The 19,250-nt window shown below is 43.0% G+C and overlaps 1 protein-coding gene across 1 annotated transcript; it reads right to left on the reverse strand.

Annotated features, from left to right (window-relative positions):
* Positions 1 to 341: 341 nt before the first annotated feature.
* On the reverse strand, positions 342 to 14,655 carry LOC120029990 (thyrotroph embryonic factor-like). Its single transcript, XM_038975306.1, has 4 exons — positions 14,309 to 14,655; positions 12,824 to 13,174; positions 11,423 to 11,643; positions 342 to 855 (listed from the first exon to the last, which is right to left on the reverse strand). Exons 1-4 carry the CDS (start codon positions 14,424 to 14,426, stop codon positions 640 to 642), a joined length of 906 nt encoding a protein of 301 aa, XP_038831234.1. The 5' UTR covers positions 14,427 to 14,655; the 3' UTR covers positions 342 to 639.
* Between the last annotated feature and the right edge of the window lie 4,595 nt (positions 14,656 to 19,250).

The raw sequence follows: 19,250 nt of genomic DNA on the forward strand, positions 1-19,250 counted from the left end.
ATTTTTTTTCTCTCTCATTTTGTCTGTCATAGTTGAAGTGTACCTATGATAAATTACAGGCCTCTCTCATCTTTTTAAGTGGGAGAACTTGCACAATTGGTGGCTGACTAAATACTTTTTTTCCCCACTGTAAATCAACAATAGTCTACTGGTCTTCCAGCAATGCACTTGAAAGAGAAGAGAAAAAGTAGATTATTTACCAGGAAAGGAAGACGGGGAGTTAACATGAGGTGATGACGGAAAGTTAATGTTTCATTACCACATTATTCATCAATTTTACCCATCAAACTTGTGTTATACAGGGAGTATTGTGTTATAAAGGAGCGAATCACAAGGTCATGTCTCACTGGTTATTTTGTATTTGAACATTTTGTAGTGTATTCATTGCAATAATATGCCTGCCTTTCTCCACCTCAACGTGATGTCATTGTTTCCTTATCTGTCTCACTGAGGAGCTCATATTTACCGCAAATCACTGTCTCTCATTGTTTCGTATGCAGCTAATGTGAGTAGTGCAACAGTGGGTATTTACAATTGATTTATGACAAAGGATGTTGCTACTTAGTGATCTGACCAAAATGAAGTGACTAGCTGATGCAATCTGTGTGCAACGGCCGGCAGTTGTCTGTGTTTGGTCCCTTACAGCTCTCCGAATTTGGCCACGTAGCGGGCCACAACATTCTTGCTGCGGGCAAAGTCATTCCGTAGCTCGCCCACTTCCTGTCGTAGTGCCGTGTTCTCACGCTCCAGGAACGCCGCCCGCACCGTGATCTGGTTCTCCTTGAGTCGGCGCGCGTCCCGGGAACGCTTCGCCGCCACGTTGTTCTTCTTCCTCCTCTGCCAGTACTTCTCATCCTTGTGAGGAGGAGGGGGACAGAGAAAGAGCAGAGAGAACAAGGTTGTTATTGAAAGCGACCTTGATGATGAGAGCATGCTTTCAATTCAATGTCACTGCAGTGTTATTGAAAGCATCCAATGTCGCTGCTAAGTTATTGAAAGCTTTGTTAAAAAGCAAAAGCTAGTTGTCCCCTCACTGGCGCTAGGTAATTTAAAAAGACCTTCAGAATGACTGAATGCTCTTTGACAGTGGTCACCAACGTTTGAGTCAAGATCACTTTCGCAGTCAAATCAAATTTTATTGGTCACATACACATATTTAGTAGATGTTGCGGGTGTAGCAAAATGCTTGTTCCTAGCTCCAACAGTGTAGTAGTATCTAACAATGCACAACAATACACAAATCTAAAAGTAAAACAATGGAATTAAGAAATATATAAATATTAAGACGAGCAATGTCGGAGTGGCATTGACTAAAATACAGGAGAATAGAATACAGTTTTTACAGATGAAATGAGTAAACATTAAAGTGACTACTGTTACATAATTAAAGTGGCCAGTCATTCCATGTCTATGTATATAGGGCAGCAGCCTCTAAGATGCAGGGTTGAGTAGTCGGGTGGTAGCCAGCTAGTGATGGCTATTTAACAGTCTGATTTTAGTTTAGTTTATTAATTCGACCATTTAAAAAAACAAGCACACATAAAACTTAAAAGCCATACATGCACATGAATAAACTCATCGAGGATAACACAAAGTCTGGGACTTATTTCCATTGTGGTCCTCTTGAGACAAGATGGCTATACAAGACCAAACACAGTATGGCAGTGAAATAATAAAACAAAAACATAGAAGAACATCTATCTCATCATTCCAGTTACATCATAGGGGTTATTCATATGGGCACAGAAGACATCAAACATATTTTTACTTTATTTTTTAAAGCTGTCCAGAGAGGACGTTGTTTTTATAGGCAGAGGCAACTCATTCTATTCTGAGGCTCCAGTATACAAGAAAATACCTTTCCCAGCATTACTCCTGAACCTGAATAAGCACACATCAGCAACACCTGATCTGGTGCTGTGATTGTGTGCATCCCTAACACGAGGAAAATAATCACTTAGATACCTGGGCGCAGGACCGTAAACCAAACCTAGTCTAATCTGGGACACCCTAGCCTCAACAGGCAGCCAGTTTAGTTCCTGAAAGCAGCTGCTGCCTATGTGAGTACGTGGACTCACCTGCATTACTACCCTGATCAGCTTATTCTGGGCTATCTGGAGCTTGTGGGAGCTGAATCAGAATTAGTTAGGTAACATAGATAAATAAGATGTTTGATTTACATAATATGCTTATGTGAGATACTTGTCATTAGAATGTCTCCTTTTGGACTATACTGTTGGCAGTTAAACTTTTCCCTTCTCAGCTAGGGAAAAGTCACTTGGGGCCCAGAGAGGGGAGAGGTCAGGCTTGTCTTCATATGTGAATGTATCTGTTAAACCATCTGGTGCTATGCAGAATATCAGAAGGGGAAGAGGTCAGAATGGAACATTGTCTTCATATGTGAATGTATCTGTTAAACCATGTGAAGGGATGATTAAGTGGGAACCAATTATCTCTTGGCTCCACAATGTCTGTGCGCAAGTCACTCCCCTCAGTGAGCTTGTCCAGGAGTGGGGTGTTCTTGAGATGGGAGTATCTAAAGTTGACAATTGATATATGCCATTGGATGAGTTGATGTTTTGGTACTATGAAGTACCAGGAACGAGATTAGAACCTCGTCTTAGAGACCAAACTGAATGATAATTTATAGCTAATGCTATCTGGCTATGGGATTCTCCTCTCTCAAGTAAAAGTCTTTATTTGTGAACTGTTCCTAAGATCTGTTGTTCGTCATGTAAGTTGAGAGGGGTGTATCTTGGCTATAAAAGATACTGGTATTCTTTTATAGGCACTCTCAGAATTCATTATCGACACTGAATTGATCTGAGAGTCAAAGGGCTATGGTGAAGCTCGTATAATTAAAGTTGAAGTTTAAGTATAACTCTGACTGGTGTGTGGTTTATAATTCTCCTCATTTAGTAATACAGGAAATTACCACGACAAGCTTCCCCTTCATAAGTTTAGATAAGCTCCCAAACCAGGAAGTACTAGCATAGTCAAAATGGCATTGAATGAGGGCAGTAGCTAGCACTTTCATGGAGTCCTTATCAAGCAGCTTGGACTTCCTATCCAAAAACTTAGTCCTGGCATTAACCTTCCCTAGCACCTTATTGGCCATGCTCACACCTCCCATGCTTCCATCAAGGATACATCCCAAGTAGCTAACAGAGGTTTTAGTAGTCAGCACCTCACCCCTAACTCCACTCTGATTTCAGACGACCTACACAATTTAGGTCTGGATCTAAAAATAATTGCTTCAGTTTTCACTAAGTGCAGAGATAGCTTATTATCTACAAGCCATTTGCTAATGTTAGTAAGCTCTGTGCTAAGTATGCTCTCCAACATAGTTTTACTTTTGTGAGACACCGGAAGTGTAGAGTCATCCGCATAAAGAAAAAGACAGCAAGAACAAGCATCTTTCATATCGTTAATATACAATAAAAACAGCAGAGGCCCAAGCACGCTCCCCTGCGGAACGCCACAACTCATTGGTTTTGCCTGAGACAGTGAACCATTAACCTCTACTACTTGCTCCCTCCCTGATAAATAGGACTTTACCCAGCCTAGAGGGATACTGCTTAACCCCAGTGCCTCCAGTTTGGAAATTAGGAGACAGTATCAAAGGCCTTCTGTAGGTCAAGCAGTAGCATTCCACACAGATTTCCCTCATCAATCTCTTTCCTGATGAAGTCAGTCAAGTAAAGTAGACATGAATCAGTGGAGTATGTTTTCGAAAAACCAGACTGAAAATCATACATTAGACCCTGTTTGTTAACATATTCATACATTTGCTCATGTACAATTCTCTCCAGGATCTTTGCTGTTACACAGAGGATAGATACAGGCCTATAATTCCCAGGGTCAGACTTTATCCCCTTCTTATACAGAGGTATAACTTTAGCTTGTTTCATGTCCCTGGGAAAGGTGCCTTGTTCAAGAGAGAGATTAACGATATGTGTAATACAAGGGCCAATTTGCTCAGCAAAATCTATAAGAAACCTTGCAGGAATATTATCCAGGCCTGTGGCTTTGGAACATTTAAGCTCTGTCAGCATACTGACTATTTTGGCTGTCTTTGCAAAAGAAAAAGAGTTTGTCTGAACCCCTAACTTTACATAATACTTCTTGACTTGGTTGCTTCCATACAAACCAGAACTGGTGGGCAGCTTGCTAACCAGGTTGCTGGCAACAGAAGTAAAAAAAAAAAAAGTTGAATTCATTGGCAACCTCTGCTTTTTCATATACCATCTCCCCTTTGATGTTCAGTTTGTTTTTGGTAGTACTACTACAGCCTAGTTCCTTAAATGATTTCCAAAGCTTTTTAGGGTAATTTTTGTTTTCAATGCTTTACTCAGTAAAGTTACCCCTCTTAGCTTCATCCATGCCGCTCTGTGCTTCATTTCTGTGACGTTTATATAGGACAAAATCATGCGGCTCTTGAGAGTTGTTAAATTTCTTAAAGGCCTTATTCCTTGCTTGGATAGATTCTAGAATCTCATGATTGAACCAAGGGCTAGATCTCTGCTTTACCATGACCCGTCTAATGGGAGTATATTTTAGATTGATCAGACACCAATATTAAGTCAATTGTACTGTTTCACATATCCTGGTGGGATGTTTAATCATTTGGGTCAGAGCAAGTGATCTACAAAAGTGCATAAATACACTGTGGGTTGGGCTATTATTCTTGCAGACATCAGTATTGAAATCCCCTAACAAAATGATTTCCTTCAACAGGGAATCATTACAGTTTAACAACACAATTTTAAGACCTTCATAGAATGCATTCTGCTTGTGCGGCCTATAACACACACCCAACAAAATCGGCTTGGTTTTGGGAAGGCAGATATCCAGCCAGACAATCTCTAGATTAGCGGTTAAATCCGATCTGATGTTAAAAGCAATGTCTGATCTTACAAACGCACATATTCCCCCACCGTTCCGATTCCGATCCTTCCTGACAACAGAGTAATTACCTATCTCAATTTCTGAGTCACAAACAGATGAATCCAACCATGTCTCAGTAAAACATAAGACACCTCTGATTTGCAAAAACAACAGGCGTATCTCATCGATCTTCGGTAGGAGGCTTCAGACGTTTAAGTGCACAAAATGTAAGCCCTTCTTCCCAAAGGCCTCATTGAATTCCCGATCCACTTGTAACACGCCTCCCACTGCGCTGCCATCTTCCCATTGCCCTGCCTCCGGTGGCCTCTGTCGCCATGGAGCACCCCTCCCCAGGTGCCAATCCATCGTCCTCACCACCGTGTCCACCGTCACTCGCCTCTGGTTGCCTCCGCTCCGCTGTGGACCGCCCCTCCTCCGGTGCACTCTCCACCCTCGGTAAGTCCTTTGGTCCCACTCCACCTTCAATGCTCACACAACCTGCGGGTACAGCACACCGACAGCAACGGTAAGCTTCGTTGACCCCTTGCCCAAACCTAGAATCGCTGCATTTTAAATGAATCCACTGCGCGCATTCCAAACATACCAAAGCTTTGCCGTTACTCTATATCCACCGTTCGCAAGAGTAGCATGGGTGCATAGGCCGTTTGATGGGGTTCGTGATAAAGTGAGGTCCAGGGCATTGATGGATATCACCCGATAAGAGAAGGCATAGAGTTATTATAAGATCTCCACCATTAATTTGTGATTTCAGACTGGATTTCGATGATCGTTTTGGTTTGTGCCAAGGCGCTATGAAAGTTTGGTATATAACATTCCTTCCAAATCCGAAGTGCTGCCATCAAAAGTGATGCCATCAAAAGTGTCATCAAAAGTGTTTGCATGACTGAGAAGTTGCTGAGAATTTACTATTCTTTCATCTAAATAGCAGATGCAATTATTTCCAGTAACATTTAAAACAAACAAAGTAAAAGTGCTGCCACCATGCCGAACTTGCCGGTAGCCATCTTGTTTTTGAGTCACTTGAGATAGAAGCTGTTTTTCAGTCTTTCGGTCCCAGCTTTGATGCACCTGTACTGACCTCGCCTTCTGGATGATAGCAGTGTGAAAAGGCCGTGGCTCAGGTGGTTTGATTATCTTTTTGGCCTTCCTGTGACACCGGGTGCTGTAGGTGTCCTGGAAAGCAGGCAGTGTGCCCCTGGTAATGTGTTGGGCAGACCGTACCACCCTCTGGAGAGCCTTGTGGTTGCGGGCAGTGCAGTTGCCGTACCAGGCGGTGATACAGCCCAACAGGATGCTCTCAATTATGCATCTGTAAAAGTTTGAGGGTCTTTGGGGCAAAGCCAACTTTCTTCAGCCTTCTATTGCACCGCCGTCACCACACTGTCTGTGTGGGTGGACCATTTCAGATTGTCAGTGATGTATACGCCGAGGAACTTGAAGCTTTCCACCTTCTCCACTGCGGTCCCGTCGATGTGGATTGGGGTGTGCTCCCTAGGCCCAAATCGCCGTCATTCGCATGAAGACGAGACGGAGATATCAGGGACGTAGGTCAGTGTGCCTTATAAGTATCTGACGGTGAGTGAGTAATCCCCCTCTACCATCAGTCCTATTAGCCAACGTGCAATCATTGGATAACAAAATGGGTGAGCTCCAATCAAGACTATCCTACCAGCGGGACATTACAAACTGTAATATCTTGTGTTTCACCAAGTCGTGGCTGAACGACAACATGAATAACATACTGCTGCCTGAGTTTTCCATTGGCAAGATAGAACAGCTGCCTCCGGTAAGACAAGGGGTGGCGGTCTGTGTTTACATGTAAATAACAGCTGTGCACGAAATCTAATAATAAGGAAGTCTCAAGGTTTTGTTCGCCTGAGGTAGTGGATCTCATGATAAGCTATAGACCACACTATTTACCAAGAGAGTTTATCTATGTTCTGCGGTCTGTGTCTACATGTAAATAACAGCTGTGCACGAAATCTAATAATAAGGAAGTCTCAAGGTTTTGTTCGCCTGAGGTAGTGGATCTCATGATAAGCTATAGACCACACTATTTACCAAGAGAGTTTATCTATGTTTTTCGTAGCTGTCTATTTACCACCACAAACCGATGCTGGCACTAAAACGGCACGCAACAAGCTGTATAAGACCATAAGCAAACAAGAAAACGCTCATCCAGAGGCAGCGCTCCTAGTGGCCAGGGACTTTAACGCAGGGAAACTTAAATCTGTTTTACCTCATTTCTACCAGCATGTTAAATGTGCAACCAGAAGAAAAGAAAAAAAAACTCTAGACTACCTTTACTCCACACACACAGACGCGTACAAAGCTCTTCCACTCCCTCCATTTGGCAAATCTGACCATAACTCCATCCTCCTGACTCCTGCTTACATGCAAAAACTAAAGCAGGAAGTACCAGTGACTCGCTCAATAAGGTAGTGGTCAGATGACACAGATGCTAAGCTACAGGACTGTTTTGCTAGCACAGACTGGACTATGTTCCAGGATTCTTCCGATGGCATTGAGGAATACACCACATCAGTCACTGGCTTCATCAATAAGTGCATCGATGGCGTCATCCCCACAGTGACCGTACGTGCCCCAACCAGAAGTCATGGATTACAGGCAACATCCGCACTGAGCTAATGGGTAGAGCTCCGGACGCTTATAAGAAATCCCACTTTGAAAGGCTTGTCATGGCTTGTCATGGCTCACATCAACACCATTGTCCCAGAAACCTGTACAAAATGAACACATACGTGAGAATGCTATTCACTGACTACAGCTCAGCGTTCAACACCAAAGTGCCCTCAAAGCTCATCACTAAGCTAAGGACCCTGGGACTAAACACCTCCCTCTGCAACTGGATCCTGGACTTCCTGACAGGCCGCCCCCAGGTGGTAAGGTAGTTGACAACACATCCTCCACGCTAATCCTTAACACGGGGGCACCTCAGGGGTGCGTGCTCAGTCCCCTACTGTACTCCCTGTTCACTCATGACTGCATGGCCAAGCACGACTCCAACACCATCATTAAGTTTGCCGACAACACAACAGTGGTAGGCCGATCACCGGCAACGATGAGACAGCCTATAGGGAGGTCAGAGACCTGGCAGTGTGGTGCCAGGATAACAACCTCTCCCTCAACGTGATCAAGACAAAGGAGATGATTGTGGACTACAGAATAAGGAGGACCGAGCACATCCCCTGTAGTGGAGCAGATTGAGAGCTTCAAGTTCCTTGGTGTCCACATCACCAACAAACTATCATGTTCCAAACACACCAAGACCGTCGTGAAGAGGGGACGACAATACCTATTCCCCCCCAGGAGACTGAAAAGACTTGGCATGGGTCTTCAGATTCTCAAAGATTTCTACAGCTGCACCATTGAGAGCATCCTGACTGGTTGCATCACCGCCTGGTATGGCAACTGCTCGGCCTCCGACCGCAAGGCACTACAAAGGGTAGTGTGTACGGCCCAGTACATCACCGGGGCCAGGCTTCCTGTCATCCAGGACCTCTATATTAGGTGGTGTCAGAAGAAGGTCCAAAATATTGACAAAGACTCCAGCCGCCCTAGTCATAGGCTGTTCTCCCTGATATCGCACAGCAAGTGGTACCGGAGCGCCAACTCTAGGTCCAAAAGGCTTCTTAACAGCTTCTACTCCCAAGCCATAAGACTCCTGAACAGCTAATCAAATGGCTACCCGGACTATTTGCATTGTCCACCCCCCCCCTGCCATTTTTATGCTGCTGCTTCTGTTTATTATCCTTGCATAGTCACTTTACCTCTACCTACATGTACATATTACCTCAATTACCTTAACTAACCAGTGCCCCCGCACATTGTCTCTGTACCGGTACCCCCTATATATATATAGCCTCGCTAATGTTATTTTATTCTTGCTCCTTAATTATTTTTTTTTTTTTTATACTTCAGTTTATTTTAGTAAATACTTTAAAACTTTTTAAAAATTAAAACTGCATTGTTGGTTAAGGGCTTGTAAGTAAGCATTTCACTGTAAGGTTGTATTCGGCGAATGTGACAAATAAAATTTGATTTATAGTCCACGATCAGCTCCTTCATTTTTGTTGACGTTGAGGGAGAGGTTATTTTCCTGGCACCACTCCACCACGGCCGTCACCTCCTCCCTGTAGACTGTCTCGTCATTGTTGGTAATCAGGCCTACTACTGTTGTGTCGTCTGCAAACTTGATGATTGAGGTGGAGGCGTGCATGGCCACGCAGTCATTGGTGAACAGGGAGTACAGGAGGGTGCTGAGCAAGCACCCTTGTGGGGCCCGTGTTGAGGATCAGCGAAGTGGAGGTGCTGTTACCTACCCTTACCACCTGGGGGAGGCCCGTCAGGAAGTCCAGGACCCAGTTGCACAGGGCGGGGTTCAGACCCAGGGCTACAAGCTTAATGATGAGCTAGGAGGGTACTATGGTGTTGAAGGCTGAGCTATAGTCAAAAAGCAAGCAGAGATCAACTGCTCAGATTATCATTTTGTTGTTGTTGCATTTTTTACATTAACCTAATAAAAACAGTTCTGTAGGAATGAGGTTTGTGCAGTAGGTAGGCCGAATACGTTCTCACAGCACATTAGCTATATGCCTGGCAATATTGTTCTTCTCAGACAATATTATATACACTGAACAAAAATATAAAACGCAACATGTAGTGTGTTGGTCCAATGTTTAATGAGCTGAAATAAAAGATAACAGAAATGTTCAATACTCACAAAAAGCGTATTTCCCTAAAATGTTGTGCACAAATTAGTTTACATCCTCGTTAGGAGTATTTCTCCTTTGCCAAGTTAATCCATCCACCTGACAGGTGTGGCATATCAAGTAGCTGATTAAACAACATGATTACACAGGTGCACCTTGTGCCGGGGACAATAAAAGGCCACTCTAAAATGTCTAGTTTTGTCACACAACGCCACAGATGTCAATTTGAGAGCGCGTGCAATTGGCATGCTGACTGCAGGAATGTCCACCAGAGCTGTAGCCCGATAATTTCATGTTAATTTCTCTACTATAAGCCACCTCCAATGTCATTTTAGAGAATTTGGCAGTACGTCCAACCGGCCTCACAACCGCAGACCACGTAAAACCACACCAGCCCAGGAACTCCACATCCGGCTTTTTCGTCTGAGACCAACCACCCGGGTAGCTCATGAAACTGAGGAGTATTTCGGTCTGTAATAAAGTCCTTTTGTTTGAAAAAACTAATTCTGATTGGGTGGGCCTGGCTCCATAGTGGGTGGGCCTATGCCATCCCAGACCCATCCATGGCTGTGGGCCTGCCCAATCCATAGATTAGGGCCCAATTTATTTATTTCAATTGACTGATTTATATTTTTGTTCAGTATATTTTAACACTTGAGCTTTGATAACAAAATAGATCAGTTTGTGTAGCACTTACAAGGCACAGCTGAGCATAAATTTAAATAATTTGTACCTGCATCTGATGATCATGGTGCTTTCAAGACAACTGGGAACTCTGGAAAAAATATATATATATATTTTTTTAAATCATGAAGTCAGTGATCTTCAGGTGTGAGTGCTAGAAAGAGTCCCGAGTTTCCGACTTGGAATTCGGAGTTGGATGACCGTTCAAAAAGATTTTTCCCCAGCCGGATCTATTTCTTTTCCGGAGTTCCCATTTGTCTTGAACAGACTGAAGTCAGAGATGTCCAAGTTCTGAGTTTCCATTTGTTTTGAACAAGGCATTAGTCTCAGCGGAGGGAGGGAGAGAGCAGCAGAGGGTCCGCCTCTCTCGGTCCCTTTCTCCCTTTCCTCCGGTGAGACTGACCAGAGAGAGCGGACACAGTTTTCCACCTGATGGCGAAACTCGAGTCGCACCGCATCAGCATCTGCCTCATGCATGTTCCTATGACCAGAGAAAGTGAAATATTTCTCGATATTAAAATAGACACGGCAAGCTGCTAATAATAAAAACGCAGGGCTATCAATACACTTGGCTACTAATTCAAAGCAGCTGCAGCGCGAGCGGTAGTACGAAGAAGCGCATTTTATGTTGTGTAATAGTGTTGAATAAAAACAGTGTTGACAGTGCTGAATAAAAACTTAAACATGAACTCACTCATAAAAACAGCAGCTCTTTACAGTATCTCTCAGGTCATGGTTTTTAAAAGTTATGAAATCTCATGTAGGCTAGTATCAAACTTTGCTGGAAGCTGTAGGCACGGTGACCCTCGATTTAGCCACAGATCTCCCAACAGTGGCAACAAAAAAAAAAGGAGCAAGCCTTATAATCATTGGCTTTTCCACAGGAATGTTTGGTGATCGACTAGGAATGCCTTGAAGATCGACCAGTCGCAGTTGGTGACCACTGTTCTATGAACTAACTGGTGGTACTATAAACCACAATTAAATAACAATTTTTTAAAACATCCTATTTCTCTTCTTGGAATTTGAAAAGAAAACGTATACAGCTACCTACCACACCCTTATCATCGTTTCCGACCTCCATGTCTCTGACTTACCTTAGAATCCTCAGGTACATACACCTTCTTGGCCTTCTTGATCATGGGCTGTGGTTTGAGTTCCTCCTCTGAGAACTTGTGTTTGCGTGGGTTGAACAGCTCTCCTCCAGGAACGCTGGACAGGACCAGGTCTGTAGGGTCCGGATCAAAGTTCACGTTCACCTCAATCTCCTCCGGGTCGATGGTTTCAGGGGTCAGCCTGTCCTTGTCTGTCACCACCTCTGTGAGGGAGATACAGGTGACCAAGCATTAGGTTAAGGTTTCAAGTATACCGTTTTGGTTTGTTGGGTTCTAACTTGAAATATACTTATTCCTGTCACTATATAAGAACATATGGATTTCCTTACATGTATGATAACTGTTTATATTCTGTGACAATGAAGGGTGAATAAGGAATGTGTATCGAAAGTTACTGAGGGAAGCAAAGGGCAAAAGTTAATCTTTGATAAGGCAAGCCAGCTGCGGAACTAAATAAGAACGAGGAATTCGGCTTGAGGTCAAGTCAGCAGAAGTGAGAAGAAACCTCTGGAAGGGGGTCCAGAGGGGCCCACCACAACGACCCTCTTACAGTCCTATCTCACACACATACACTTCCACGCCCACAAAAGTTCTAGCATCAGGCAGGGCCATGACTACACCAGTAAGAGGAACCAATTAAGTTCCTGCCTAGCAACAGACATGTATTGGCTGTCTAGATGTGTAAGGAGTTGACCCCGCCTAGTAGGAGGTTCTAAAATATGTACTTCTGTCTTCATATCTTGTCTTTTCAGCTGTATGACCCAATGGGATGAATAAACTTGGCTTGAGCTTTTTCTAGTCGTCCGTTTGAGTCATTACTATTTGTTCAGAACCTAACAGGTTGATTAAATAAATGCTCCCAATGTAAATGGAACATTCTGTTCGGTGAGACTGCAAGTAATTTAATTCTTGTAGAAACATACATTTGGCTCTAACCTGTTTATATCCTGAACTGGAGAATATTAAAATAAATCCAGGCTTCTACATTCGATAAAGATGGCCTCATGTAGCCCAGCCCACGTCTGTACGTCAGCTCGTAATAAACACCACAGTTGTCTTGACCACTCAGCAGAACAACAGCTAGGATCTATTTTTACCACCATCTACAGCAGCACACACAACAGTACATACAGCCTTGAATGACATTCAAACAAACCAGTATGTGTTTCTTCGTACATGTGTCATGTGTGCCCTTGGTGCTCAGACATGTCTGACTGTCTATGGCAGAACAACTTACTTGGTTTACTTTGATCTTAAACACATGAGTCACGCTTTGTATTAATTATGTATTATACCATGTAACTAATAGGGTAATTCTCTATGTAATAACACTAACAGACCATTAGGGCATAAGGCTCTAATGATTTCACAGGTGTAGCCTACCGGTGTTGCCTGTGATATCAGCACTGTTGAGGGTGATGGTGACCACCTCCTCTTCACACTGGTCTAGTTCCAGGACTGGCAGCAGGGAGATTGGGGCGTCTGGGGCTGTCGCGGTGCTGGTTGTCTTCTTCTCTGCAATTTTCATGTTGAGAGCATTGTCCAGGGACGAGGTGGGGATGCCGTTCTCGATGAGGAACTCCTCCAGGTCCATGTACTCCAGGTGGAAGGTCTCCCTGTTGTACGGGATGGTCTTGTCCCAGATGGCGGGGGTCAGGGCGGCCGACGGACCCATCCCGCTCCCTCCTCCAAGGTCCACATTGTCCCCCGTAAAAAGCTTATCCTTGTCATTGTCTGTGGCATCAAAACAGAAGAGCCTTGCTTAATGTTATGGGTTATGGCAAGCATGATAAAACAAGTTGAGAGAAGATGAGCATTGTAAATGGGTTTATTTGACATGGTCATTCAGTAAATGGTTTTATCCATTTACACTCAGGACATATTCCATATAAGTGGTCCATGTGAGAACCAAACCCACAAATCTGATCACGCAAGCACCATATTTCAACCAATGGAAGAGATATGATTAAATATTAGGCCTACATCACTATTTGGTGGAAAGGGGACCTTGACACTAACCAGACGAATATGTGACCTAGCCTACTAATATATGCAGTTCTCAGAACAACTGGGAACTGAAGAACCTCCTGCTTCAATGCGTTCAAGACCACTGGTAACTCGAAAAGAAACGACCTCCGACTGGGAAAATCGTTTTCAACGGTCATCCAACTCGGACTTTGTGACCTGAAAATCACTATCCATTTTCCATTAACAGCATCGGGAAAAAATGTGGTGTAAGTGTTTCCACTACACATTTGAGCAAATAAATTGGCTTAAGCCTGTATGACAACAGCGCCCCGCATTCCTTCATAATGATACGGAAATCATCGTTCATTCGAAAAACACTGTCTCAATCATCATTTGTCGCAATAAAGAAAGTTCGTCAGAAGAATAATCCACCCCTATCGAACGGAAGGGGGGGGGGAAAAGTATATCTTTAGAAAATGTCTACTATATCTGCCGTTTCCATTACATTTGTCGCATTTTCTTTTTTTGCGACATTGCTTTTGTCGAATAGAGATGAGTAAATGGAAACCTGCCTAGTTAGTGGTGAGGAGGAGAGTTGAAGGGAGTGGGGAGAGAATAATTTACTGTCAACTGTGTAGTCTCAGAACCACAGGACTGAAGTGCAGCTACCTAATTTTTGTTAAAATTCAGATGAAGGGATACCTGAATGCTTGGTTGATCATAACACTATAGAAACAAACAGACAGGGTGTGATTTTGTGTAAGCCTATCAATTTTAGGCTACTACTTTGCATAAATTGTATTCGCATTCGGCTTCACCCGGTACAATTCGGCCTCTTCTCAGTTTGTTGCCTATAACAAACCGTGCGTGTAAACCCCACACAGAAGCATCTAGACTCACCATCGTCGCCCTCGAGTAAATTCGGTGGGGGCATTTCCATTATTTTCTTCAATACCACGGGAAACGCACCCGGTGAACCCTTGAAGGTTTCAATCTTGGTGATCGTCTCTCCAGACATTTTTGCTGGTAATTACGCAACAACTAAATTTAAAGATAGGCTACTTCAACAATGAATCCTGGACTACCCTAACAATCTCCTGTCCGTGAAAAAAGTAGCCTATCAATTCAGAGATAGTGACACAGCGAACGACTCGACATTAGTGAACCTCTCATTAGTGAACCTCTCAGATTTTGACCGATTCTCCAAATAATCCAACAAAAAAACGTTTCTTGGTCAAGAGAAATCGCACCTCGTAGAGTAGAAAATATACAACAGCCCTACCCCGATAGGTGCTCTTCTCTGCCATTATGAATATTAACATCCTTGCGCGATGTAGGCAAGGCGTGACACCATTGGTTGACAGAATATTATCTATCCGTTGTAATCCTGCAAAAATTTGAGGAAAACTTGTTGGGAGGGGGGAGCAACCCCAATGATATCTCCATTCTGTTAGACTTCTGCTGGCTTCACGTGCTCGTGGAAAATGGCAATGCCACGTTCAAAACACCTGAGAATAGTAGTGTAAAGTAGTTTAAAAATACTGCTTTCGTTTTTTAGGGTACTTTACTATTTATATATTTTTGACAACTTTCTTTTGGAATGTAGTAACGTTTTTCCTGACAACCAAAAGTACTCATTACATTTTGAACGCTTAGCAGGACAAGAACATTGTCTAATTCACACACTCATCAAGAGAACATCCACAGTCATCCCTACTGCCTCTGATCTAGCGGACTCACTAAACACATGCTTTGTTTGTAAATTATGTCCGAGTGTTGGAACATGCCCCTGGCTTTCCGTATATATATAAAAAAAAAGTGATGCCGTCTGGTTTCCTTAATATAAGGGATTTGAAATTTGTTCGATACATCTTCTGTTTGTTTTGGTTGTGTTTAAGATTATTTTGTGCCCAATAGAAATGAATAGTAAATAATGTATTGTGTAATTTTGGAGTCAATTTTATTGTAAATGAGAATAGAATGTTTCTAAACACTTATACCTTTAATGTGGATGCTATCATGATTACGGATAATCCTGAATGAATCGTGCATAATAATAAGTGAGAAAGTTAGACTCTCAAATACTGTATCATAATAATAAGTGAGAAAGTTAGACTCTCAAATACTGTATCATACCTCCCTTGTTATTGTAATGGTAAGAGGTTAGCATGTCTTGGGGGTATGATGTTTGTGTCTGTAACTTTCTCACTTATCATTATTCATAATTCATTCAGGATTATCCGTAATCATGATAGCATCCACAAAAGAAAGATGCCCTGGGTCCCTGCTCATCTACGTGAACGTGACTTAGGCATGAGGACTGCAGATGTGGCCAGGGCAATAAATTGCAATGTCTGTACTGTGAGACGCCTAAGACAGCGCTACAGGGAGACAGGACAGACAGTTGATCGTCCTCGCAGTGGCAGACCACGTGTAACAACACCTGCACAGGATCGGTACATCCGAACATCACACCTGCCGGACAGGTACAGGATGGCAACAACTGCTCGAGTTACACCAGGAACGCACAATCCCTCCATCAGTGCTCAGACTGTCCGCAATAGGATGAGAGAGGCTGGACTAAGGGCTTGTAGGCCTGTTGTAAGGCAGGTCCTTACCAGACATCACCAGCAACAATGTCACCTATGGGCACAAACCCACTGTCGCTGGACCAGACAGGACTGGCAAAAAGTGTTCTTCACTGTCTCACCAGGGGCGATGGTCGGATTTGTGTTTATCGTCGAAGGAATGAGCATTACACCGAGGCCTGTACTCTGGAGCGGGATCGATTTGGAGGTCTGAGGGTCCGTCATGGTCTGGGGCTGTGTGTCACAGCATCATCGGAACGAGCTTGTTGTCATTGCAGGTAATCTCAACGCTGTGCGTTACATGGAAGACATCCTCCTCCCTCATGTGGTATCCTTCCTGGAGGCTCATCCTGAAATGACCCTCCAGCATGACAATGCCACCAGCCATACTGCTCGTTCTGTGCGCGATTTCCTGCAAGACAGGAATGTCAGTGTTCTGCCATGGCCAGCGAAGAAAGAGCCCGGATCTCCCACACCAGATACTGACTGTTACTTTTGATTTTGACCCCCCCTTTGTTCAGGGACACATTATTCCAATTCTGTTAGTCACATGTCTATGGAACTTGTTCAGTTTATGTCTCAGTTGTTGAATCTTGTTATGTTCATACAAATATTTACACGTTAAGTTTGCTGAAAATAAACGCAGTTGACAGTGAGAGGACGTTTCTTTTTTTGCTGAGTTTAGAAGAATAGTGAAGACATCAAAACTATGAAATAACACATATGGAATCATCTAGTAACCAAAAAAAGTGTTCAACAAATCAATATATATTTTGAATTTGAGATTCTTCAGTAGCCACCCTTTGCCTTGATGACAGCTTTGCACACTCTTGGCATTCTCTCAACCAGCTTCATGAGGTAGTCACCCGGAGTGCATTTCGATTAACAGGTGTGCCTTGTTAAAAGTTAATTTGTGGAATTTCTTTTCTTCTTCTTTGAGCCAATCAGTTGTGTTGTGATAAGGTAGGGTTGGAATAAAGAAGATAGCCCTATTTGGTAAAAGACCAAGTCCATATTATGACAAGAACAGCTCAAATAAGCAAAGAGAAACGACAGTCCATCATTACTTTAAGACATGAAGGTCAGTCAATACAGAACATTTCAAGAACTTTGAAAGTGTCTTCAAGTGCAATTGCAAAAACCATCAAGCGCTACGATGAAACTTGCTCTCATGAGGACCGACACAGGAAAGGAAGACCCATAGTTACCTCGCTGCAGAGGATAAGTTCATTAGAGTTACCAGCCTCAGAAAATCGGCAATTAACTGCACCTCAGATTGCAGTCCAAATAAATGCTTCACAGAGTTCAAGTAACAGACACAACATCTTGTCAACAACATCTCTCTTCCTGTTCAGAGGAGACTGTGTGAATCAGGTCTACATTGTCGAACTGCTGCAAAGAAACCACTACTAAAGGACACCAATAAGAAGAAACTTGCTTGGGCCAAGAAACACGAGCGGTGGAAATCTATCCTTTGGGCTAACGAGTCCAAATTTGAGATTTTTGGTTCCAACCGCCGTGTCTTTGTGAGGCGCAGAGTAGTTGAACAGATTGCTGCCCCCCCCCCCCCCCCCCCTTTACGGTCCTGCTACTCTGTTTATTATCTATGCATAATCACTTTAACTCCACCTACATGTACATATTACCTCGACTAACCGGTGCCCCCACACATTGACTCTGTACCGGTACCCCCTGTATATAGTCTCACTATTTTTATTTTACTGCTGCTCTTTAATTATTTGTTACTTTTATTTCTTAAACTCAATTTTTTGGTTAGGGGCTTGTAAGTAAGCATTTCACTGTAAGGTTGTATTTGGCGCATGTGACTAATACAATTTGATTTTAGATGATCTCAGCATGTGTGGTTCTCACCGTGAAGCATGGAGGAGGTGTGATGGTCCTTTGCTGTGATTTATTTAGAATTCAAGGCACACTCACCCAGCATGGCTACCACAGCATTCTGCAGCGATACGCCATCCCATCTAGTTTGAGCTTAGTGGGACTATCATTTGTTTTTCAACAGGACAATGACCCAAAACACACCTCCAGGCTGTGTAAGGGCTATTTGACCAAGAAGGAGAGTGCTGCATCAGATGACCTGGCCTCCACAATCACCCGATCTCAACCCAATTGAGATGGTTTGGGATGAGTTGGACCGCAGTGAAGGGAAAGCAACCAACAAGTGCTCAGCATATGTGGAAACTCCTTCAAGACTGTTGGAAAAGCATTCCAGATGACTACCTCATGAAGCTGGTTGAGAGAATCCAGGCAAAGGGAGGCTACTTTAAAGAATGTCAAATTTAAATATATTTTGATTTGTTTAACACTTTTTTGGTTACTACATGATTCCATGTGTTATTCTACAATGTAGAAAATAGTAAAAATAAAGAAAAACCTTTGAATGAGTAGGTGTGTCCAAACTTTTGACTGCTACTGTTTATTTAGACATGGGCCTTCATACACATATATACCATAACAGCCAAATGCACAACATACTAAGCCCTTACTCAAAACATTTAGATATAGGGATAGACATGATATACAAGTTGTCAAACATTTGTTTTCTACAGATCAAGCAGAGGCATAGACAGCATTCTTGTATTGTAATCTGAGGAGTAAGATCGTTTTTTTTAGGGGGCATTACTGCAAGAGTACAGAGTGTGCTGTTCTGTCTGTATACAGAGCCAGTCTAGCATCCTCACCACAGTAAGAGGGAAAAATATAGATGCCATCCACTACTGTCTTTATGACACCTTCATAAATCCTTTATAAGGCCTACATAGATGCTTCAAAAATTTAAAAGCTATTGATTGGCCTACTATACAGTATAAAAGCTATTGTATCAGGTCCTCCTTACATCTGGCAAATGTGTCATCACCTTTTTTCACTCTCTGGATGTTTGCTTCTGAATAATTTGTGAAGCATCTATGAAGGCCTTATAAAAAGGTCCATCCAAAGGGGTGATATGGTATGCAGGAGACAAGAGTGTATCTATCTGTCACCATCAAGACGAGGGGATGGACCTCCAGGGAATTACTGGCGCTGCCAGCATGACCTTATATTTTGTCCTCCTCCCCTCTTGTGAGAGATACTAAATTAATTTCTATGTAAATGGACAATAAAGTATGACGTCAGTATACAAATACACAAACAACACAATATAAATACACATGCAGTACAGAAAACTGGAAGTTAGTACACAAGTCACACATTTACATTTTCACCTATTCAAAGCCTCTGCGACCTACTTTCCG

Source organism: Salvelinus namaycush, chromosome 35, assembly GCF_016432855.1.
Source record: "Salvelinus namaycush isolate Seneca chromosome 35, SaNama_1.0, whole genome shotgun sequence".
NCBI classification, from domain to species: Eukaryota; Metazoa; Chordata; class Actinopteri; order Salmoniformes; family Salmonidae; genus Salvelinus; species Salvelinus namaycush.